Raw genomic sequence first — 24,597 nt, 5'->3', positions numbered from 1 at the left:
CTTCTGAATTTATTACTTGTAATTCTCAGAGCTGCCTGTGGTGGGACATGCTGGTTCTTCTTGGTCTTGTGGCTAAGAGCGATCCTTTGTGCATTCTTGGTCTTTGATGGAGCACATTGAGAGCTGTGGGAAGCACTGAGGACTAGGACCAATCTAGGGAGCAAACCCATGATGCCCTTTGCAGTTGCTTTTTATCTTTACTTCCTCATAGGCCTCTTGAAGACCTCAAGCCCTGCCTTGGAATCAATGAAATATCATCTAGTTTCTTCTCCCTCCTTCTGGAGATCTTGCTCATGGAGGGACAGGCCAGTCTCCCTATGGTAAGAGGACCTGGGAAATCAGAGCTATAAGGAGGAAACTTTAAAGGGGGAAGAAGCAGCGGCCAGGCTACATCTTGGGAGATGCATCTCTTTTAGGTCTCTACATAGATTTGCTTCTGATTGGCCTTGCAACGTTGGAAAATCACTCTGGACATACTTTTCTATTACTCTTTTTTTTTCTTTTTGGAGAGGGGAAGGCAGGGCAATTGGGGTTAAGTGACTTGCCCAAGGTCACATGGCTAATAAGTGTCTGAGGTCAGATTTGAACTCAGGTCCTCTTGACTCCAGGGCTGGTGCTCTATTATTACTCTTCAGTTGTCTACCCTCTTGGAATCCCTGGGATAACTAGATTCTTTTGTTTCTCCTGCAGCTGGAGGAGCGAGTCCTGGATTGGCAGGCATCTCCAGCCAGTACCCTTAATAGCTGGTTCTCTTCAGCTCCCAACTGGGCAGAATTAGTGTTACCATCCCTGCAGTATCTTGCTGGAGATAGCCGAGGTGAGGTGTTTGTTTTTGTATAGTCAATTTTTTTTTGTTTAAGGTTTTCATTGCCATGGTGTAGTCTTTTAAAGGCTTCTTGGCTTTACCGCTCTGACTCACTTTGAGGGTCTGGCTCAACTGTTTTCTGGGTCAGTAGAAATTAGAAGACTGTCTCTGACATGTGTAGTTTGCTGATTTCAACCATCTCCTTACAGCTGTTCCTTCTAGCTTTTCTCCATTTGTTGAGTTCAAAGAGAAGACCCAGCAATGGAAATTGATTGGTAAGTAGTATACTTTTCCTCTTTATACCAGTGGGCCTTCCCACTTTCATTTTCTTTTTGATATTTTTTCCCTTTTTAATCAATGAAATTCTGAAGACCAGGTAAAATAATTGGTCTAAGCCTTTTTTTTTGTCCTGAGAATACCTCTTGCTTTTTTCTGTTTTGGTACCTCAGGCTTGGTGGTGTGCTCATAATTCCAGGCTAGAGTTTCATTGTTTAGATTTTAGTTGCTGATGTGGAAATTTCCACTAGTGTAGTTTTTCTGATCTGTTTAGCCTGTCTCAATGGAAGCTTTTTGCCTTCTTTTCTTTAGTTCTGAGTGTAGTGCCTTGCACAGATAGATGCTTAATAAGTATTTGTTGAATTTAATAGACTAATTATAGCTTTACTATTGTACTGAATACTTAAGTTTTTCTGGATTAATTAATAAACATTTTCATTATTTCATCTGTTAGATCATTGGATTGCAGTGATTACCCAGCCCAGAGATGTTTGCTCTGAATTGACTATTTCTTAATAGCAGGAGCCCATCTTTTCTACAGTGTGTGAAGTTCACTATGGAACTAGTGTGGGGCAAACAACTTTGTTCTAGGGCAGTAACATCTGGGCTTGAGGGTAGAGCATATTACTTCCCCAGGAGGGTACATTTTATCCCTGTGGTGGCCACTACCACCTCTTTTCCCCTTGTGGTCCTCTATTATCCCTCACCTGAATTGCTGTACGTGACAGCTGCTGGCTTCAGGGTTCTTTTGTGACATTTCCACAAACTCACGATCCCTTCGGAAGGAGGAATTCCTCCCTCACCTCCACCCCCCAAAGTCCCTTTCCTGTGCCACCCATCTCCTGGGCCTACTTTCCTTCTTCATCTTCACTGGCAGTGGGAGGTGGGGGGAGTTCAAAGGCTGAACTACACCCTTTTCCTGGCATGATTGTGCCTATGTAACCCCTCAGAATCCCAACTATTTTTACTCTAGGTGGTAAAACTTCTATTTATGGCTTTAGGAGTATACTTGAATGATATCCATCTTAGGGAAGGTCAATAACTAATGTTACTAAGGAAAGGGGAAAGGGTTGGTGTTGATATCTCTCCTATGAAAGAAACCTTTCTCTTTCTTATCAAGTGTCAGAGGAGACACATGAAAAGCAAATGGATCAATTGGTGAATATTACTCTTGAACATCTCTTACAGATGGTTCAGTGGAATGGTAGGTTAGAAGGAAGTTTGGATTCTTAGTCATATTCTTAGATCTGATTGTGTTTATTTCTGGTTCACAATAGGCTCATCCCAAGACAATGAGAAGGAATTAGCTGCCTTATTCCAACTGTGGCTAGAAACCAAAGACCAAACTTTCTGTAAGGTATGGCTTCTAAGAAGTACCAAAATATTTCCACAAGATTCTCTTGACCCTTGAGGTGTCCAAAGCTTTCAGAATTCAGTCTCTTTCATAGTTAAATGATTTGCCTTGTTGTCCAGCAGGAAAATGAAGATAGTTCAGATGCCACAACACCAGGTCCCCGAGTGTAAGTAGAGAATAATTGACTCTTTCAGGCATTACTATGTTTTTTAACTAATATTTATACAGCCTAGCTTTTAGTCTTTCAGTCTTCTAACCATTTTAAGCCACCCTTCTGGATACATTCTAGCTTCTCAGTGTCCTTTAGATAATGTCACCTTGTTGTGATGCTCAGACCTGAGTATTCTACCTAGCTGAACTTCCCTTCTTTTGGACACTGAACACTGAATTCAGTCAGCCTAAGAGCACTCATTGGTTTTTTGTTCGGGTTGATTTATTGTGCTTTTAAAGTCCACTAAAACCAGGTCCTTTTTATATGAATTGTGGTTTAGCTACCTTTCTTGCCTCCTTTACTTGTAAGCAGTTGAATTTTCCCCAGTGATAATAGACAGTGAGGATATTTATGAACTAAATATCTAAACCTTCTAAAAAAATCTCCTGAAGCCCATTATATTTTGAGCCTTACTATGTAGTTTGTTACTAACCATGTATGTACATGTAAGATAACCAGGCATGATAAAAAACATGGTAATGCAAGAAAAACAGCCTTCCAACTTACTATTTACTATTACTATTTACTGCAGTTTATTTAGCCAGCAGTTACTATTCTGAATACCCAGAATTTAGAGGGACTATAGAATAAGACTTATTGGTGGGAGCTGGGAGAGGGAGAATTCTGTCCTTGCTGTGAAAGAGGGGTCGTGGGGAAGGGAAGAATTTCAGTTAGAAAAGGGTGGGAGGATTATGAAGGCCACAGTTGGTGGGTGCTATGGATGGAGAAATTGATCTATGAACTTGCCATTTGGAGTTGATTTAAAACTTTGTGTTCCAGAAGGACTGACTACGTGGTCCGGCCTAGCACAGGGGAAGAGAAACGGGTTTTTCAGGAGCAGGTGAGGAAGAACTTGAAAGAGTGTGAACCCTGGGATTAGTGAAAATGTATGTAAAAAAGCCTTAGACCCAGCTGTCCTCCTCTCTGAGTTCTTAGGTGGGAAATCCAGTCCTTTATTTATTTATTTTTTTAAAATTTTATTTTTAATTAATTAAAATTAAATTTCCAGATTTTGAGTTACAAATTTTCTCCCCGTTTTTCCCCTACCCACCACCTCAAAATAGCAGTCCCACAGGATATCCCCTCCTCCAATCTGTTCTCTCCCACACTTTCTCCCATGCCCCTTTTGACTTTTCCAGTGGATCTCTATGCCTCAGTATATCCTATTTCCCAATTACATGTAAGATGGTATTAATAATAGTATACACACACACACACATACACATATACACATACATATATATATCTATATATATATATATATATATATATTTGAATATTTGATTTTAAAACTTTCAATTCCAGATTCATTCCCTTCCTTCCTTGTCACCCACCCTTACTGGGAAGATAAGCAGTTCCGTATACGTTGTACATGTGTGGCTAATGCAAAACAATAACATAGTAGATATATTGTAAAAGACTGATTATATCTCCCTACCTCCCACCTGTTCTATTCCCCACTTTGATCCTGTCCCTTTTTAAAAGTGGGTGCTTCCAACCCCCAGCCTGCTCTCCCTTTCATCATCCCACCTCTCATCCCCTTCCCCCCTACTCTCCTGGAGGGTGAGATACCCCATTCAGTGTGTATTTCACTCCCTTCTCAAGGCAGATTCAATGGGAATAAGGTTGACCCATTCCCTTTTGCCTTCCTATTCTTCCCCTCCATTGTAGCCATTTTCCCTTGCCTCTTCTGTATGAGATAGTTTACCCCAATCTGTCTCTCCCCATCTCCTCTCATTATATTCCTCTCACCTATTAATTTCACCTTTTAAGTATCATCCCTTCCTGTTAAATTGGTCCTGTGACCTCTATCTATGTATATCTGTAAACATATATATACACATTCACATATGTGTTCATATGCCCATATACCCTCATATATAGACACATATATATATATATATATATTTCTACTCCCTTCAACTACTGAGAAAAGTTTCATAAGTTGCAATTGTTGTTTTTCCATGTAGGAATGTTAATAGTTCAACTTTGATAAGTTCCTTATGATTCCTTTTCCCTGTTTACCTTCTCATGCTTCTCTTGCTTCTTGTCTCTGAATGTCAAATTTTCTATTCAACTCTGGTTTTTTCAGCAAGAATGCTTGAAAGTCCTCTGTTCCACTGAATGACCATATTTTCCCCTGAAACATGATACTCAGTTTTGCTGGGTAGATGACTCTTGGTTTTAATCCCAGCTCCTTTGACCTCCAGAATATCATATTCCAAGCCCTTCGATCCCTCAGTGTAGAAGCTGCCAGATCCTGGGTTATCCTGATTGTGTTTCCACAATATTCAAATTGTTTCTTCCTGGCTGCTTGTAATATTCTCTCCCTAATCTGGGAATTCCGGAACCTGGCTATCATATTCCTAGGAGTTTTCTTTTTGGGATCTTTTTCAGGAGGTGATCGGTGGATTCTTTCCACCTCTATTTTGCCCTCTGGTACTAAAACATCAGGGCAGTTTTCTTTGAGAACTTCCTGGAGGATGCTTTCTAGGTTCTTACTTTGGTCATGGCTTTCAGGCAGTGCAATAATTTTTAAATTATGTCTCCTGGATCTATTTTCCAGGTCAGTGGTTTTTCCCATGAGATATTTATTTCACATTGCCTTCTATTCTTTCATTTGTTTGGATCTGTTTAACAGCTTCTTGATTTCTCATAAAGTCATTAGGTTCCATTTGCTCCAATCTAATTCTGAAGCCCTTATTGAGCTTTTGAGATTCTTTTTCCATCTGGCAAATTCAGCTTTTTAAGGCATTCTTCTCCTCATTGCCTTTTTGGGCCTCCTTTGCCATTTGAGTCAGTCTGTTTTTTAAGGTATTATTTTCCTCAGTCAGGCTGTTGGCTCTCATTTCATAATTTTCTTGCATTGTTCTCATTTCTCTTCCCAGTTTTTCCTCCACTTCTCTTATCTGCTTCTTAAGGTCCTCTATGGCCTGTAACCAGCTCATATTTTCCTTTGAAGCTTTTGGTGCAGGAGTTTTGACTTCACTGTTTTCCTCCTGTTCCATGCTTTGCTCCTTTTTGTCCCCAAAATAGGAGTGTATTGTTGGAATCTTCTGTCTGCTTTGTTTCCTCTGCCTGCTCATTTTGCCACTCAATTACTTGACTTTTGGGCTTTTTGCCACAGTAGGACTCTGCCACCAGACAGGGGAGCTTTCGTCTCAAATGCTGGGGTTTTCTCAGCTGCTGGAGGTATTAGATGGGTGCCCTCTCTGAGGTCTCCACACACTCTGGCAAGCTGGACATACACCCCAGAACCTCCACCCTAGACTTCAATTCAGATCCAAGCAGTTTAAAGCAAGAGCGATTACCCCTCAGACTGGTGCTTGGTCCCCATACACTCTGCAGGCCAGGAGCTGAAGCTGCCACGTGGCACTGGCTGGCTGTGCCGGCTTCCCATCGGTTTCTCGCCCCAGGGGTAAAAGCCACGCACTCCCACTTACTGGTCCCAAAGTCCAGACTGCACTGACCTCTCATTTTATCCTTCGCATCTATGTGTTGATAAATCTGTAAATGACTGCCGCTGCTGCTGATCTGGAGTCCCTCTGGCCAGTGGCTGGTCAGGCCCACCCTGGGGCTAAAACCTCGGCATAGGGCTGCTCTGTTCTCAGAGCACTGCGCTGGCTGATTCCTGCTGGCCTGCCAGGCTGTCCTCAGCAGGAGCTTAGCTTCTCTGTGTCATTTTGTGGGTTCTGTAGCTCCAAAGTTTTAGAGTCCCCTTTTTACAGGGATTGGGGAAGGTGGAAGCCAGAGCCATGGGAAGGTCTTGCTTTTACTCTGCCATCTTGGCTCTGCCCCAGTCCAGTCCTTTATAGATTGTTTTAGGTCCCATTACCAAGTTAGAAGTGTAAATGCTCTCATCACCTTTTCTTCATCATTAGCAACAAAAATTATTTGTATACAGCTCTTAAATTACTTTGACAAACATTAAGTGCCAAGAACACTATTAGATGCTGGGAGAGATACCAAGATAGAAAAAGACACAACCTGATCACATAAGGAGCCTAATCAGGAAAACATTTGGGGGTGGTGAGGAGAAGGATATATAGCTTACCAAAATATAGAACATAAATGCTATGCAAAGGTAAATGAAGGAAATGTCACTTCTGACTAAGAAGTTGCTTTTTCTCAGTGAGGGCTTATAAAAGGGCCTCATTTTTTTTCTCTGATTCTGTTTAAATGAGCAAGCTACTTAGACACATGAGATCATAGATTTAGAGCTGGAAAGGACCCTGGAGGTCATCTAGTCACATTTTACAGATGAGGAAACAGGGGAAGAAAAAAGGAAACAAACTTTTTTTTTCTTTTTTGCTGGGGGGGAAGGCAGAGCAATTGGGGTGAAGTGACTTGCCTAAGGTCACACAGCTAGTAAGTGTTAAGTGTTTGAGGCTGGATTTGAACTCAGGTCCTCCTGACTCCAGGGCCAGTGCTCTATTCACTGTGCCACTAGCTGCCCCAAAACATATATTTATTAAATGCCTACTATGTGCCAGATATTGGGCTAAGCATTTTGCAAATAAAATGGGCTCATAGTTATTAATTACCTTGTTATATAAGTTCCCAAGGTCTTCTTCACCCAATTCCAGTGAGGTTAGGTACTCCATCGAGTGCTAAGGATATGAAGAAAGCCAAAAACATGGTCCCTCCCTCAGGGCTTTCACAGTATAAATGGGAGATAAATCTCAGAAGTCGTGATGGTGCTATGGAGTCTGAATGTAGATCATAGCTTACTATTTTTCCTTTTTTCCCTTTTTTTTGTTTTTCCTTTCAGTTTTTCCATTTTGTTCTGAATTTTCTTTCCCAGCATGACTAATGTGGAAATATGTTTAAGATGATTGTACATGTATAACCTATGTTAGTTTGCTGTCTTGGGGGTGGGGAGAGGAGGGAAAGAGGGAGAAAAATTTGGAACTCAGAATCTCACAAAAATGAAAGTTGAAAACTCTTTACATGTGATTGGAAAACAAATAAAATACTATTAAGAAAAAAATGTGGTGGTGGGTTAAGGAGAGGTGGAGACTGGGACTACCTCTTGTAGAAGGTGGGATTTGAGCTGAGTCTTGAAAGAAACCAGAAGGAAAGCCAGAAGGTAAAAGTGAGGAAGGAGAGCATTCCAGCTATGGTGGACAGTCAGTGAAAAAGTGAGGAGTTGGGAGATGGGGTGTTGTATTTGAGGAATAGCAATAGGGCCAGTGGTGCTTAATTGTTGATTATCTAGAGGGAGGAGTAAAGTATAAGGAAACTTGAAATGCAGGAATAGCCCAGATTGTGGGGTTTTAAAAGCTAAATAGGATTTTGTATTTGATGATGGAGGTGATAGGGAACCACCTGAGTTTATTGATTAGAGGGGTGGGTGACAAGGTCAGATCTTCCTTTTAGGAAGATCACTTGGGCAGTTTAGTGGAGAATGGATTGGCCTGGGGAAGTAGCTGGGAAGAGAGACCAGCCAACATGTTGTTACAATGGTCCAAGTATGAAGTGATTCACAGTATGATGGCATTGAGTAAGGAGTAGGGGACAAATATGGGAGATGTTGTGAAGGTAGAAACAACAAGACTTGGCAATGGATTGGATATGTGGAATAAATATGAATGAGGAAACTAGGGATGAAGTCAAGGTCAGGCGCTTAGGTGACTGAAGATAGTGGTTCTGTTGGCAGTAATAGGGAAGTTAGGAAGAGAGAAGGATTGAAGGGGAAAGATCAAGTTCTGCTTTAGACATGTTGACATTGAGATGTCTATGGGATATCAAGTTTAAGATCTCCAATAAGCAATTGGTGATATGTGACTAGAGATGAGAAGTTAAGGTTGAATAAATAGATTTGAGTCATCATATAGATTTAATTGAACCCATGAGAGCTGATGTGATCACTATGTGATATAGTATAGAGGGAGAAGAGCAGAGACAGATCCTTGAGGTTGGTTCATGGTTAGTGGCTGTGACCTGGAGAAAGATTCAGCAAAGGAGCCTGGAGAACAGTCAGATAGGAGAACCAGGAAGAGCAGTGTCACAAAAACATGGAGATGAGAGAGTATCCAGGAGAAGAGGGTAGGTAATCAGCAATGCCAAATGCTGCAGAAGGGTCAAGAAAGATGAGATTTAAGAAAAAGTTATTACATTTAACAGTTAAAGGATAATTGCTAACTTTGATGAGAGCAGTTTCAGTTGATGGGGGACAGAAAGCTCCATGATCCTGACTCATTCCTCTTCTACTTGCTTGCCCCAGGAACGTTTCCGTTACAGCCAGCCCCACAAAGCTTTCACCTTCCGAATGCATGGTTTTGAATCTGTGGTGGGGCCAGTCAAAGGTGTCTTTGACAAAGAGACCTCACTTAACAAGGCCCGGGAGCACTCTTTGCTGCGCTCAGATCGCCCTGCCTATGTCACCATCCTGTCTCTTGGTAAGGCACCTAGATTTTTTTCTGGGGAGTGTTTTCTTTTATATGATCTTTTATATGCTTTAGAACTGGAAGGGATTGTAGAGACATTGGCCATTAATTTTTGATTTGGTTTCATCAGAAATCTCAGGGACAATTATACCACCTTCCACAGGGATAGAGAGAGGTGTTGTATGTGTGTTTGTGCATGTGGTAGGGAGAATATATTGGGAATTTTATAGTGGGGGGGAAGAGCAGGTGGGGCAGAGGAATTAGGCTTCTTTACCTGAATTACATTTTCTTCTGGAGTCTGTTTTAAAAAAAAAATTTTTTTTCCTGAGGAATTGAGGAAAGCACTAGCCTAGATGTCTGCCAAGAATTCTTCAAGCTTGTTTAGTGTAGCCTAGGAAAGTGCGGAGATCACTACCAACCACCAGGGGGCAGGCTGTCCTTGATACTGACCAAGTAAAGTAAGGGAACAGGAGACCTTTTCTATGTAGAAGAGGAAATGGACAAGGTATTGTGCTGCAATGGAATTCCTATCCCTTCTTATTTCTGTTTCTTTTACAACTACCTCCAGTCAGAGATGCTGCAGCCCGACTGCCCAATGGAGAAGGGACTCGGGCTGAAATCTGTGAATTGCTGAAGGATTCCCAGTTTCTTGCTCCAGATGTTACCAGCACTCAGGTGAGATGGAGAAGAGATTACTACCCCAGATGTCACCTTTCTAAGATCTTCTGGGAAAGCTCATATTCACTGAAATGAGCTCCTTTTTGTCTGGATTTCAATAATTATGTATTATTCTGAGACCTTATTTAGTTCAGTTCAGCAAAGAGTTATTTAGTCTTAATAAATGTACATAGACAGTGGGAGTAAAAGTGCTGAATAGTTTAGAGGGAACAGTTGAGAACACCTTAGGCCCATAGACTGGCCAAACCCAACATTATTTCTAGGGCTCAGCTACTTCCTGGGACCTGGTTTTTGCCTCTACTTCAGTTATGCTTATATTTCTCAGGTGAATACAGTAGTAAGTGGTGCCTTGGACCGACTACACTATGAGAAAGACCCATGTGTAAAATATGATATTGGACGAAAGTTGTGGATCTACCTTCACCGTGACCGGAGCGAGGAAGAGTTTGGTGTGTGAGGCCTCTGGGTCAAATGGGTCAGACCACAGGTCGGAAGTCATCTAAATGACTAGTTTGATCTCTTTATTATTATCATTTGGTTTCAGACAAGAATTAGAGGGTTGAAGGGCAGGATTTAGCCCAATAGTGTGGTTGCCAATGGCATGGGGTGGGGTGAATTCTAATAATACTAGTCTTATGATTCTGACTTTTAGGCATAGCTTATTAGTTACTCTTGTTCACAGAGCGAATTCACCAGGCACAGGCAGCTGCAGCAAAAGCCAGAAAAGCCCTTCAACAAAAACCTAAGCCCCCTGCCAAGGTGGTAAGTGAGAATTTTGAAAAGATGATTACAAAAACCAAATGTGTTCTACTGCTCATTTAAATGGCCTTTGAAGCTATGGTAACTGTTGTGCCTTCCTTCATTGGTCTCATGATTAGACCTGCATATTGTGTTTGTTTTTTGGTTGCAGAAGTCTAGTAATAAGGAGAGTTCTGTAAAGGTGCTTAACAGTGGTCCATCAGAGCCAAGTCAGCTAAGTCTTAGTGACTCCAGCATGCCAGCCACTCCTGTCACACCTGTCACCCCAACCACCCCAGCCTTGCCTGCTACTCCCATATCACCTCCACCTGTGTCAGCAGTTGGCAAGAATGCACCTAATACAGGCCCAGAGCCAGCTAAATCTAGCCCAAGGTACACTCTTCCCTTTCTTCTCTAGCTTTCTTCTCTCCATGCCTCTTCATTTGACTATCATAAGCTTTTACCCTTTTTTCTTACAGTGTTCTTCTGGTATCCTCACCAACAATGCCTCAGTTGGGAACATTACTGTCTCCAACTCCAAGCAACCAGACTCCACCAAATTCCCAGTCCACTGGCCGGGTGGTGAGCCATTCTGGCTCAACTGGACTTCCCCAGGTGCGGGTGGTAGCCCAGACCAGCCTTCCTGCTGTCACTCAGCAGCCCACAAATTCAACACAGACACTGCCACAGATGCCAGTGGGCCCACAAATCCGGGTTCCAGCCACTGCTACACAGACCAAAGTCATACCACAAGTGAGTATGGAGGCTAAAGGTCATTAGGTAGTAGAAGAAACTGAACCAAGCATGGCTAGTGATTCTACTGAAAAGATCCCTGAACCTGAAAAATAGGAAACCTGTATTCTAGTTCCAGTTCATCTCCTAGTATGTGATTTGAGTGAAGTCTTATCCTGCCTGTCTCAAGTTCCCTGATCTGTAAAATGGGAAAAATACTATCAATCTTAATTACTCCAAAGGGTCATGTTAAAATGAGTTCTTTTAAAAACATTTTGAGAACTAGAAAGCACCATACCAGGTACAGCTCTCAATGTCCTTTGAGTACTGAGTTTAGATATTGAGTCCTGTAGCTTCAAGGTGAAATGGTTTCAGTATTTTTGTGTTGAGGAAATGAAATATTCTGATATATTCCAAGTAGCTATGTTGGAAAAAACGAGTTTTTGTAGGGAAGTTCCTTGGTTCTGTAGCCTACTAAGAGAATCCTATGGTGCTAGTCTCTATTCTGTGTCTGAATAAATTGTTTTTCTTTTATCTTGAGCCAGACAGTGATGACAACTGTTCCAGTAAAAACTCAGCCAACCCCGGCCCCAGCAGCTGTGCAGCGGCCCGGGCAAGGCCAAGCAGGACTCACAGTGACAGGTCTCACTGCCACCACTAGCCCTGCAGCAAAACCTGCCACCAGTTCCCCTGGAAGCTCTGCATCAAGTTCCTCCACAACCACTGTTATCCAGAATGTCCCTGGCCAGAATATCATCAAACAGGTTACTAATTCTTGGGTAGAATTGGCTTATACATCCAGAAATCTAGGAGATATTTGGAAAAGATAATAGGAATGCACAAAACTTATTTGGTCTTTTACTTGCCATTGATTTCAAGTCAGTTCTAGTAGAAGGCAGTGCAAGCATTGCAAGCATTTATTATTTTTTTTTAGGCCTTTATTAATTTGTTTGTTTACTTTTAGTTTAGAAGATTCAGTTCCACAGTTCTTTGAGTTTCAAATTTTCTTCCCCTCCCTCCCCTACACCCTCTCCTCCCCATGGCAGCATACAATCAGGTATAGGATCTGCAGATACTTTCACATTAGACATTGGGGCAAATCATTTATTTTTAAGAAAACCATTTGGATTACTTGGTTGGGAATTAGGCCTCTGAGAATTTGTTTCTACTTGTACCTTTATACAAATAATTTCCTTCTCTGGTATTAATTTATTATTAGTGAATATAAAACATAGTATTACCTTTTTAAGTAGATTTGAACATGTAAACATTGTCTGTTGGAAAATGTGTTTATAAATTTTGCATGGTGGTATTACTTAGGTAGTCTTAGCATGGCCCCATTTAGCAGACTTCTCCAGTCCATATCAGTGCCTTTCTTCCCCTCTCCAGGTGGCCATTACTGGACAGCTGGGCATGAAGCCTCAAACAGGCAACAGCATTCCACTAACAGCCACTAACTTCCGTATCCAGGGTAAAGATGTCTTACGCCTGCCACCTTCATCCATCACTACCGATGCCAAGGGCCAAACAGTGCTACGTATAACTCCTGACATGATGGCTACCCTGGCCAAGTCCCAGGTCACCACAGTCAAATTGACCCAGGACCTCTTTGGGGCAGGAAGTGGTACTGCAGGAAAGGGCATCTCTGCTACATTGCATGTCACTTCCAACCCTGTGCATGCATCTGACACCCCTGTCAAGGCCAGCTCGGCTACTGCCCCTTCATCTACTCCAGCAGGCACCACTGTGGTCAAAGTAGCCCCTGACCTGAAACCTGCAGAAGCTTCGAGCTCAGCTTTCCGTTTGATGCCAGCGCTTGGTGTGAGTGTGGCAGACCAAAAGGGCAAAGGTGCAGTGACTGCGACAGAGGCAAAGCCTGCTGCCACAATCCGAATTGTTCAGGGACTGGGAGTGATGCCTCCTAAACCAGGACAGACCATAACAGTCGCCACCCATGCCAAGCAAGGGTCTTCTTCAGCAGGTGGGCCTGGGGCTGTTCATACTTCCACTGTGTCCTTACCCAGTATGAGTGCTGCTGTGTCAAAGGCTGTGGCAGTGGCTTCTGGGGCCACAGGCACCCCTATCAGCATCGGGACAGGAGCTACCACTGTGCGACAGGTCCCTGTGAGCACAACAGTTGTATCCACTTCCCAGGCTGTGAGTAACATTGTGAGTTAAGTGTAGCCTGTCTCATTAAAGCCCCTTTTAAAGTTATTCAACCCAGTTGCTTCTGTCAGAAGGGAAAGTCAGGCTTCTTATTCTAGTAATGACGACTGGAAATCAAGGTATTCCGCATTTCCATACCATTCAACCTGACCTTAGCAGTTTTATTTTTTATTAATTCATTCATAGTATTTGTAAAACCTCCACTTACATGTACTCTACTGGGTGATAGGGTCTTAGTGTTACTTTCTGTAGTAAAAAGAGTACTCTAAAATCTTAGATTATGAAGATCAACAGAGGGTCAGAATGCAGCTGGGGTGGTTTGAGAAGGGCCTTCCCTAATTAGTGAAAAGTCTAAGTTGAAGTTTTACTTTTTTTTTTTTTTTGCTTTCTTTTTGGAGGGGGGTAGGATGAGCATTTGGGGTTAAGTGACTTGCCCAAGGTCACACGTCTAGTAAGTGTTAAGTGTTTGAGGCCAAATTTGAACTCAGATCCCCTGACTCTAGGTCCTGTACTCTATTCACTGTACCACCTCGCCTCCCTCTAAGTTAAAGTCTTTAAAGTGATTTTACACCATTTCTCCCACTTGCAACACCAGAATGTTGGTAACAAGGAACCTTTATACTCTTTGTTCCCCTTTGTTTTTTTGAGTCAGTGAGCTCTTCCCTTAAGACCAAGCTCCTTGAGAACGGGGACTTTTGCCTGGCACATAGTAGGTGTTAATAAATGCTTGTTGGGGGCCGCCAGGTAGCACAGCAAGTAAGAGCACCGGCTCCAGTGTTGGGAATTGAATCCTGGGCTCAGACACTTAGCACCCACCCAGAAACACCTGGCCGTGTAATCTTGAGCAAGTTACTTAACCCCAATTGCTTAGGGGCGGCCAGGTGGCTCAGCGAGTAAGAGTACCGACTCCAGTGTCGGGATGACCTGGATCAAATCCGGGCTCAGATACTCAGCACCACACCCAGAAATAACTGGCTGTGTAACCTTGAGCAAGTTACTTAACCCTGATTGCTTAAAAAAAAAAATAAATGCTTGTTGGCTGATTCACTGAATGTAGAAAGGTAGTTCCCAATAGGGTCTGCCATAGAAACAGCTGAATTAGACAAGCTTAGGCAACTGATTGATAGAAGACTTGGACTTTGCTGTTCTCCCTGTGGTCTAGAGAGCCACAAAAAGGAAATATACTAGGTATGGCAGAGGCTGAGGTGAATACCAGAGGTACGGATGTGTTGGTAGCTATTCCTTTCCCTGTTTTTCTGCCCAGGGGAAATGTTGCTACCGTTTATGAGTACCAAGTGAGGTTTCCGTCTGAATTCATGGGGCACTGTCATACACCTATAAAAATTCTGTTACTGACAAGGAAGAGTAACAACAGTAGCAGAGCCAAATAGTTTGAGAATAGAGTTAAGTAAGCCTCAGGGGCAGTGTACACTTTAAGTTTCACTACATTAATTTTGGGCCCTGGAAACTGGATTTCCTTCACTTGGTTGATTGTGCAACCTTTACTAATATGTTCCCTAGAAAAAACTGAAAATACTTAAGGAATGCATAACTTGTTGTCTTGTTCTTAATTACCACACCGGCTCCCCATCCCCCATCCCCTTTTGCTGGTTCCCCCTCAGTGAACCTGCATTCCAGTGGAGCACTAGAATTGCATTCAGTATTATTAACTCTTCAACTCTTTTATCTTTTCCTTTATGCTATTAAATGGGAAACCTGCATTTATGTTCTTGTTTTTTTGATAGGGTGGAGCAGGGTAGGACTGGGACATTTCTATATAGGTTATAGCTTCTGTATGTTTTAGGGCTTCTTTGACTTTGACCCAAGTGTCTTGGTTCATTGGAAATCTAGAGAGGAGGGGGTAATGAAAGTGGTTATCCCAGGATCTGTCTTGCAATTCAAGTGCTTGTAGCTCTGTGGGGACTTGTAAAAAGTTTTCCTATTGCTTCTCTGTGTCCCTCATCCCACAAAAATTCCCCTTCTTTTTAATGAGACTGTTTTTGTAGAACCCTTAGCACAGTGCCTGGAACATGATAGGCACTTAATTAATGCTTATTTACTTCCTTCTTTTCTTTATAGGGTAAGCTGCCTACACGGATTACAGTGCCACTGTCAGTGATTAGCCCACCCATGAAAGGCAAGAGTGTGGTTACAGCTCCGATCATCAAGGGCAACCTTGGAGCCAAGTGAGTGCTGGTAGGGAGACTGAGAGCAGACTGAGACTTGAGCTTTCTTTTCTAGTTAGGAAAAAGGAAATTATGGAGGAGGTAGGTTATTTCTTAGGATTCTCCTTTTGGTATTCTGGCTTACTTTTATATTCTAGCTCCTTTTGATAAGACACATAGTCTTATCAACCATTTGCCACTTTGTACATGATCTTGGTTTTGTTACTATATTAGAATTTACATTGTTTTAAGACACTTGGCTTAATTTTGTGGAGCAGAGGGATTTTACATCGGTAAGCCACAACCAGTCTTGTTTTCTCTCCACAGTATCAGTGGATTGGGTCGGAATATTATCCTCACTACCATGCCGGCTGGCACCAAGCTCATCACTGGTAACAAACCTGTTAGCTTTCTCACTGCTCAGCAGCTGCAGCAGCTGCAGCAAGGCCAGGCCACACAGGTAAAATCTCAGGGATCCTACTGGTCATTGCAAACTTCTTACCATCCCTCGCTTAACTTGATTGGTGAGTCCTGTCTGTTCTCTAGGGCCCCTCACACTATCTCTTTATAAACAGGTACGTATCCAGACCGTCCCAGCTTCCCACCTTCAACAGGGAACAGCTTCTGGATCTTCCAAAGCTGTCTCTACTGTCGTCGTGACCACAGCCCCATCACCAAAACAGGTGCCTGAACAGCAGTGAACATGGAAGGGGAAAGAAGATGGCTTCTCATGGACTGTCCCGGGACTGTTCTCCCAGCTGAAGAGAATAGGAGCTGCTTCACACCTGCAAACCCTCCTTCTTAAGGAGAGAGAGGTCAGGTAGTGGGGTGTCAGCAAACTGGATTCCGCAGTCACAGGATCCAGTGAATAATACCTAAAAAGGCCCCAGCTCACTCCAGGGTTCCTGAGCCTGCTTTGTGGATTAATCTAGGGGAAGACAGTTTATTACAATTGTATGTGGTCCCAACTATACCATACAGACCAGAATTTTCTCCCTTGGTGTTGATTGGAGTCAAGTAGGAGAATTATGAGAGATTTCCTGGACCTGCAGGCTCTGTGAACAAGCCTTAACTTGTATGTGGAGATCTTCAGTGATAGAATTTAGCCTCACATGGTATTCCTTAATCACTTCTGTGACTGATAGATTGGATACCAGATTTAGGAGACATTTTGTGTCCAGAAAATAATTTTATATAAATTATTGTTTTTTTTTAAGATACTATTGCACCTCTTTCTCAAAACAGAAGCTTGGGCTGTAGCCCTTAAATAGATCACATAGTCTCTTTTAAGGGAATAGCTGGCATCCCAGCAGGCTAGTGCAGATATTTTTATGACTGTGATAGAGAGGGAAAGACTGTGGCTGCAGAAAATATAGGTAATGGATGGACTACAGTGGATTTCTTGAAATGAGACTAGAGATGGAAACTGCCTATATTATAAGATGGTATGTGGGACTTTGAACATGGTGTAAGTTTATTGCTAAGTCTTTAGACTTAGTCTATAGACTTTGCTCCTCTTATCAAACAATGACCCAGAAAAAGTGAGTAGTCTCCAGGGGAACACTACCATTTATGCTGCTTTTGCTATCTTGTGTTAGGGCCTGAACTTTATTTCCTGTTAGTGGTATTGCTATCACTTCTGATCTTGGAATAAGGAAGAGAGTAAGGAGACACAGGGCTAAGGAGCAGCCAATCCAGCAAGCACTGATCTTGTACATATTGATCTAAAGTTTTAAAACATTTTATTAATACTGGCTGTTTCATGCTTCTTTCTGCAGTCTCTATTGCTGCCTGACAATGCTCTTTAAAAAATTTTTAAGTGTAATATATAATTAAATGTGCTGTTAACAACACATGCCTTGTTGTTTGCTTTGGGAATTGTATGAATGCGTTTTCTTATACTAGCTACTGATTTGACAGTAACTTGTGATCTAGACCCCCCTATTTTTCAAAAAATTGTTTAATTTTTTGTTTTTGTTTTTTATACTATTGTTATTTTCCAGTAATGATATCAACTCCCTGTCTCAACACAGTTTTCTCTATAACAAAGTAAAACAGATAAGCAAAGCAAACTGACATCTACTATGTCAGTCAGTCATCAGGCATATATTGAGTTCCTTCTATATATCAGGCATTGTTGCTAAAATTACGTGTAAGCTATTGGAGGGTAGCACTAGAAGCTTAGGGGGTCAGGAAGGGCTTCATGTAGGAAGTGGTGCTAGAGCTACATTTCAGCTTTAAAGAGGGCTAAAGGAATCACACCCCATACTTGATTTAACCATTCCCCTGTGTTTAACAGATAATCTAAGTTACCTCCTTAGATTCTAATTCTTTACTTTTCTTTTTACCTCCCTTTTTAAACCATGCTTCAGGTTGAGAAAGTTTATTTTGCTTGTGACTTAGTTCACTTTCTAGTATTATCCTCCCTCTTAATTCTCTTCCCATTCATTCATGCTTATTTGCCTGTTCAATTGAAGGGAAAGGGAATAAACGTTTATATAGTGCCTACTATATCCCAGACACTGTACTCAGTGATTTTTACAACTATCAGCTCACTTAACTCTCACAACAATCCAGAGAGGAAGATATTATTTTATAGATGAGAAAAGCTGAGGCAAACAGAAATTAAATGGCTTGCTGAGTATTCCACTGCTAGTAAATGTCCGAGACAAGATTTGAACTCAGGTCTCCCTAACTCCAGGCCCAGTTCTATTTATTGCACCACCAGTTGCCTTGAATTTGATGTATTTGTGCCGCAAACTCTATGTGTTCAACCCTTCTTTGTCCATTTCGGGTAAGAGTAAGATTCATGTGATTGATTCTTACTCCTCTCATCCCTTCCTCCATATTTGTATATTCGTCTTACATATTGCAGTTAATGAGAAATATCAGGTTCTATTCCTTTCTGTCTTCTTTCCCCACTACTTTATTCCTATTACCTTTTCTTCTTTCTTTCCCTTCTTCAAACCCTCAGATCTGAACCAGTCTGCACCTAAGACCTCTGTCTTATCTAATTCCTTCGATACCGTTTGTTGACATTGAGTTTCTGAAGAAACACATTTTTTCTACCCCACTAGAATGTTAGCACTACGTCATGTAAGTCTCTTCCAAATGCTCAAATAAATTTATCTTTCTGGGTTTCTCAGGACTCTTAATTTTGTTCTTTGGAATTCCTACCCAGATTTGGTCTTATCAGAAATTCTTTAAAGACCCTTATTCCCTTAAAGATCCATTTTTCCCCCAATAGGATTATACTCAGCTCTTCAGGATGAGTAATTTTTGATTGTAAGCCTGTATTGTATTCCAAGATCTGTTTGTGTTTATAATAGAAGCTGTCAGATCTTGTATGATCTTGATTATAGTTCCTTAGTACTTTGAAATTTTCTGGATGCTTGTAGTAATTTTTTTTCTTTGATGTCGGAGTTGGTTTTTTGTGGCATTCCTGACACTTTCATTTGAGGTTCCTTTCAAGAATTAATTGGTGCATATCATTCACCTGGATTTGCTTTCTTCTGCATCACTTCATACAAGTCCAGTTGTATGAATCTCGTGAGTCTCATTTGTTTCTGAACACATTCTCCATTGGCATGATAACATGGCATTAATGTAATATTATTGTGCATAATACTGTATTATATTCATGTCCCACAGTTTATTCAGCCACTCCTCGTCTGATAGGCACCCACTTTGGTTCCAGTTTTAGACTGCTATAAGACTGTTGCTAAAATATATTTTGGTAGATATAACACCTTTCTGTCATTTAACTCCCATGTTTCTCATCTATTTTTCTTAAAGGATCAGATTTATTCAAAGTTAGTTATAAACTGTAGAAAATTGAGAGGTGTCATTTAGTGGAGTTATGGTTGGAAATATAAGAGTTTCAGGGAACCAAATCCAGTTGAGATGGGGTATGATAAGATAGGGAGCTAGCATTGAGCTGGAGCTGATGGGGTGAGTGACTAAGAGTTTTGGGTATTTTCTAAAACATTAGAATGGCTAATTAGCAGGCATAAGGTTAAGGTACTGTTGGGTGACTGGAAGATGGGTTTGAGTTTATAGAAGACACAAAGCTAGATCAAAAGGATTAAAGGTGAATTGGAGAGCACAAGATTGAGCATTTAATCAATCTCATCAGTCAGTGATGGTACTGGAAGGTTAAAGGAAGTGTCTATGATAAAAGAGAAAAGTACATAAATCACTTTTTTTTATGTACTCAGAAACTTAGCATTACTATTCTTAGGATCAGATTTCATGGAAATGATCCAAGTGTAAGTTTTTCTAAATGGAAACGGGAGGGAAAAACAAATCAAATGGGTGTAGAGCTTATATCTGGCAAGAGAACATTTTTTACACGTTAGCAAGCCCAGGTTGAATTTACTTAACAAATGATTCCGTGTATGTGTGTGTGTGTGTGTGTGTGTGTGTGTGTGTGTGTGTGTGCAGGAAGGAAGGTTTAGGATATGATATGCTAGAGAGAGCACTAGAAATGCAAATGTAGCATGTTTCTCCAGTGCAGTGGAAGCTACAGTTCAGGAACAAGCCATGTTGTTCATTGGGGAGTAGATATGGAAATTGCTATATAGAAATTTAATATAACTCCTGATGTGTACACAAGCTCAGGTAACTAGCAATCTAAGAGGTTCTGGAAGGAGAACTTCAACTCTCCCAGAACCACTAATTATAATAGTTTTTGTTTATACAGTGCTTACCATGTCCCAGGCACTGTGCTAAGTGCTTTTTTAGCTCATTTAATCCTGTAAAGCCCCTGCTTCATCATGATCATTAAGGGGAGGCTATAAAGGGCAGACCCTAAGAAAATCCAGGGTTCACTTTGTCAAATTTGGGAGACTAGAATGGCTTCAAAAAATCCAGATGATTCTAGGCTAAGTCTACAAAAAACTTCTGGTACTTGCTTTCCCAGGATGTAAGAAGAAAGCCTAGAGGCTTATTGGCCTTTGTTTAGGTTTTACAGAACTCATATTTCCCACCTGGGTATCCCTGATTTTTATAGGGTCATATGTCAGTCTACCTCTTTTAAGTGGGAATCAAAATAGCATACAGCTCTGAAAGTTATAAAGCAGGCTGTCTAGTGGTCTCTAGCCCTTAAGACCCTGTAAGGACCATGCTTCTAGAGGTTGAATGGAGCCTTTGGTAGGTGTTAGGTGCTTGGAGCTTGGAGCTCCAAGTTCCCCAGAACAGCCACTTTGGAAAGCAGTTGCTTACTTCTTATTGGACCAACTTGGTTGGTGCTGAACAGATGACACTGTCATATGATCCTATGTCCAGAGTTGCCTGTTATGGGCTGGGTGACACAAGATAGGTAGAATTCAGAAGGCTTCTGTTGCTAAGTGGAAATGGTACATTAGAAATCATACTTCCTGCATCTCTCTTGTGTTGGTTTCCTTCACAAACAGGTGTGTGGCTCTCCTGGAGACTGAGGCTTCCAGTCTAGATTCTGGATCAGGCATCCTGTATCCTTCTTTGGCTCAGCAGATCCTGTCTTCTAAGGACCCTATTTTGCCTAGTTGACCAAAGGTTCCATTTGCTCTGAGAGAAGCATATATTCAACTGGACTTCAGCAGCCATTAATCTGGTTACAGGTGACATACCCTAGGCAGGACTTCTTAAACTTTTTCCACTTAAGACCCCTTTAGTGCTTCTTAAACAGTGGGTTTAAACCATTTTAAGAAGTGCTGCAGTAGGGAATCAGTACCCTTGCAAATCCTCCTAGTGGGCTGAGCTCTGGGTTGTATGACTGACACGTGAAAAAGTTTTGAGCAATGGGGTGTAGTGCCAATGCAATATTTACAGCACCCACGATCGTGATAGAGACTGTGACTATAACTATCGCATGATGTTTGATTGCAAAATATGCTAAACTCTCCAGATAGAGAATAAAGCTGAAGGATTTATTTAGATGCCAGAAAACCGAATCCCAAAACCAGTAAGTTGATGTTATCATAGTACCAAAGATATTTAGAAGCCATAATAATGCTGAGAGCCACAGCATCCTTTAGCCTTCCCACAAACCAAAACGTGATCAATATTTACTCACAAAACCTATTTCCTTGCTTAAGCTCCTCTGTCCCTACCTGTCTGCTTTTGTCTCCAACTGTCAGACTCGTTCTCTACCAGCTTCTCTGTGGTCTTTGCTTCTCCTCAGCATACCCCTCCTATCACGGGCTCTATGTGACCACGTTCAGCCTATCAGGGGCAGGGATTACCTTCACAGCAGGGGAGGTCTTCAAACTGCCCCCTAGGTCTGTTAAGGGGCAGGGAAGATCTTAAAATTCCCATTCCCATTACATGGGGTAGAAAAGATATTCATCTAAACTGTTTCCTGGGATGTGGCCTTGGGTCTGACCAATTAGTCCGGGACCTGAAGAGCATGGGAATGGATAATCAAAGGCTCTCCACTTTGGGGTCAGGACCAGTGGAGGAACTTTTCCAATGCCACCCACTGCAATACGGTTGTTTTCAGAACATTTCAGCATCCGTCAGAGACATCATATGCTAAACAAGTTGGAATCATTGCAAAAATAGCAGAGTTTAGAGAGTAGGTCCAATGCCATTTTGGACACTGTGGTGGTGATCTCATGTTGTGCTGGACACAGAAGCATATGATCCCTAACTAGGGACAGGACATTTATTTCTGCTTGAGTTCATTGTTGGTCACAGTACGCATCTAATCCAGTTGACCATTAATGTGTCCCCAGCTGGTAAAATGGCCTATTCCTATCTGAGAGCAAGAAGTTTGTACCCTGCTAATTATAGGACGCATTATTATGCACCTGACTACCATAGTTAGTCGTCCTACCTCCCAGAAGTCACACCTGTGACAAATCAGTACCACCCTGGGAAGGGGAAAGTCTCTGATCAATTTCTGAGATCCAGTCTCTAGGAAGACTTACTAGATAAGAAAGAATTATCTTTGGATATAGTTCCAGCTGACCCTCTCTAGTCCTTATTTCCCCATCATAGCTTCCTTGGCCTCAAGGTTTTTGCCCCCTCAGAGGGCTCCATATGTTCTGGAGAAGTAGCTCTAGGCTGTATGTAGATTCCCCCATTTGACAGGCTTCCTTTCCTTTGATGGTTCAATCAGTTCTGTCCCAGAAAAGGATTTGAGGACCAAGGAGTAGTATTGTTGGGAAGCACTTTGGGATAGGTAAAACTATCACTATATTGCTATAATGGCTGTGTATTTTACTTGAAGAAAGATTCCTTAGCTTAATTGGTGGTAATTCTGAGTCACAGGATGAGAGTGAGGGAGAGTCCTTATTTAGTCTCTGTGGAAGAAGGGGCAGCCCCTCCCCTGCCTCTCTAAGGGGACAAAAATTTTGTAATAATTCTCTTTATGTGGCTCTCAGGGAGCAACAGGTTTTGGCAGGAAGGCCAAGGAATATGAGTGAGAGATGGTAGAAGGAGAGCCTTGGTTTCAACTTGGAATTAGCTCTTGGGACAGGTTTTCTGCAAGAGGTGTATGCCCGTTCCTCCAGATCACCCTGATTTGTGATGAAGAATAGTTGGTTTTTTCCAGAGGTGTCCCTGCTGTGGCCCTGGTGTTCCTGGACTAGCTCCTGCTCATAGGCCCTACCTCACGCCAGAAAGAAATCTGCTACTATACTGAAGATGTTATCTGTGCTATGGCTCTGATGTTTCCGGTGCTGCTCTGATTCCTTGTCACCACCTTCCATTAGGAAATCTTACATGAACTGCCAAGATTCTTCAAAAGTGGGAGAAAACTTCCAGGATTTCTGATTTGTTTTCCTTCACATTTGTTTTTGTTTTTTCTCATTTCCCCCTTATTCCTTAATATTTCACATGCCAGGAAGACTTTTCAGTAAAAGCACTATAAGCATTTAAATGATGGAAGGTCCTCTAGGGATCCTTAGGACCTTGCCACCCAGGGGTGGTATGTGATTAGGACATTTTTTTTTCCTGATGAAACTTCTTTCTCCCAACCCACAAGATGGGGAGGTTTTACCTAAGAAGACAAAATTGCACCCGTCTCCCCAGACCTGATTGTCCTATGTGAATGGCTTTGGCTTCCCCGACACAGCTTCTTTTTTTTTTAGCAATCTGGGTTAAGTAACTTGCTCAAGGTTACACGGCCAGTTATTTCTGGGTGTGGTGCTGAGTGTCTGAGCCCGGGATTTGATCTCCAGGTCGTCCCAACACTGGAGCTGGTACTCTTACTCGCTGAGCCACCTGGCCGCCCCTAAGCAATTGGGGTTAAGTAACTTGCTCAAGGTTACACGGCCAGGTGTTTCTGGGTGGGTACTAAGTGTCTGAGCCCGGGATTCGATCTCCAGGTCTTCTCAACACTGGAGCTGGTGCTCTTACTTGCTGTGCTACCTGGCCGCCCTCCGACATAGCTTCTTGATCCATCCTCCTTCCCCCTCCATCCTTCTTGCCCTACCAACATGAGGTAGGCTTAGGGCCTAGGACCTGACTGACCTCAACTTTTCTGACACAACTTCCTGGTCATCTAAGAAGTTTAAAAATCCCAGCCATGGAGTCTGGACATCTTGCATTTAGACAGTTTAACCTGCCTTGCTGACCAGATGCATTGATATATGGAGATGGGGGAAGGGCATGTTCAGAAAAGCTAAGTGCCACTATCCTTATCGTATATCCTTGCTGTTAGGGCACAGAAAACCTCTACCATGCATACAAATGTGTCCTTTGAAACTGCCTATTCCAATGTCAACAGTAGGACCTAGATTTGATTGAATCCTACTTAAACTTAATGGATTTAGGACCCTTGGCAAGTAACTTAATCCCTCTAAACCCCATATTTGGCATCTGTAAACTGGGGATAATAATAGTATCAACTTCACTATAAAGATGAAATGATATAATGTGTGGGTGTGAATAAATGTATGTGTATGTATATGTGTATATGTGTGTGATCTTCGCAAACCTTAAAGTACTACATAAAGTTATAAAATATTGCATGTAAGTTATTATAATTAATAATGACAAATGGCATTTCCTTACTCTATCTTTACCCACCAAGTAGGAAAAAAAAATCACATCAACTGACACCAGAACTTTAAATGGTACCTTATAGTAAGTTTAAA

At 41.9% G+C, this 24,597-nt stretch overlaps 1 protein-coding gene across 7 annotated transcripts in view; it reads left to right on the top strand.

Moving 5' to 3' along the window:
• NFRKB (nuclear factor related to kappaB binding protein) overlaps positions 1-17,367 on the top strand; it is a 48,826-nt gene extending 31,459 nt beyond the window's left edge. Inside the window, exons 11-27 of one of the 7 annotated variants that reach the window (XM_069080432.1) lie at positions 212-320; positions 691-817; positions 1,015-1,080; positions 2,359-2,438; positions 2,558-2,601; positions 3,430-3,487; positions 8,873-9,047; positions 9,604-9,710; positions 10,039-10,162; positions 10,396-10,475; positions 10,624-10,844; positions 10,931-11,204; positions 11,729-11,947; positions 12,573-13,340; positions 15,429-15,535; positions 15,842-15,974; positions 16,090-17,367. In XM_069080432.1, coding sequence (XP_068936533.1) covers positions 212-320; positions 691-817; positions 1,015-1,080; positions 2,359-2,438; positions 2,558-2,601; positions 3,430-3,487; positions 8,873-9,047; positions 9,604-9,710; positions 10,039-10,162; positions 10,396-10,475; positions 10,624-10,844; positions 10,931-11,204; positions 11,729-11,947; positions 12,573-13,340; positions 15,429-15,535; positions 15,842-15,974; positions 16,090-16,215 — 2,818 coding nt within the window. In that variant the 3' untranslated portion in view covers positions 16,216-17,367. Of the gene's footprint in view, positions 1-211; positions 321-690; positions 818-1,014; positions 1,081-2,358; positions 2,439-2,554; positions 2,602-3,426; positions 3,488-8,872; positions 9,048-9,603; positions 9,711-10,038; positions 10,163-10,395; positions 10,476-10,623; positions 10,845-10,930; positions 11,205-11,728; positions 11,948-12,572; positions 13,353-15,428; positions 15,536-15,841; positions 15,975-16,089 lie in introns of all 7 variants that reach the window. The other 6 variants (XM_069080429.1, XM_069080431.1, XM_069080427.1 and 3 more) reach the window with 6 other exon arrangements.
• Positions 17,368-24,597: the final 7,230 nt, after the last annotated feature.

This window comes from Petaurus breviceps, unplaced genomic scaffold, assembly GCF_028583685.1.
Source record: "Petaurus breviceps papuanus isolate PSGF00001 unplaced genomic scaffold, PetGlider_PUasm1.0 91133, whole genome shotgun sequence".
NCBI classification, from domain to species: Eukaryota; Metazoa; Chordata; class Mammalia; order Diprotodontia; family Petauridae; genus Petaurus; species Petaurus breviceps.
Note: the sequence above shows the minus strand (reverse complement) of the source record. Positions and strands in the feature narration are given on the sequence as shown.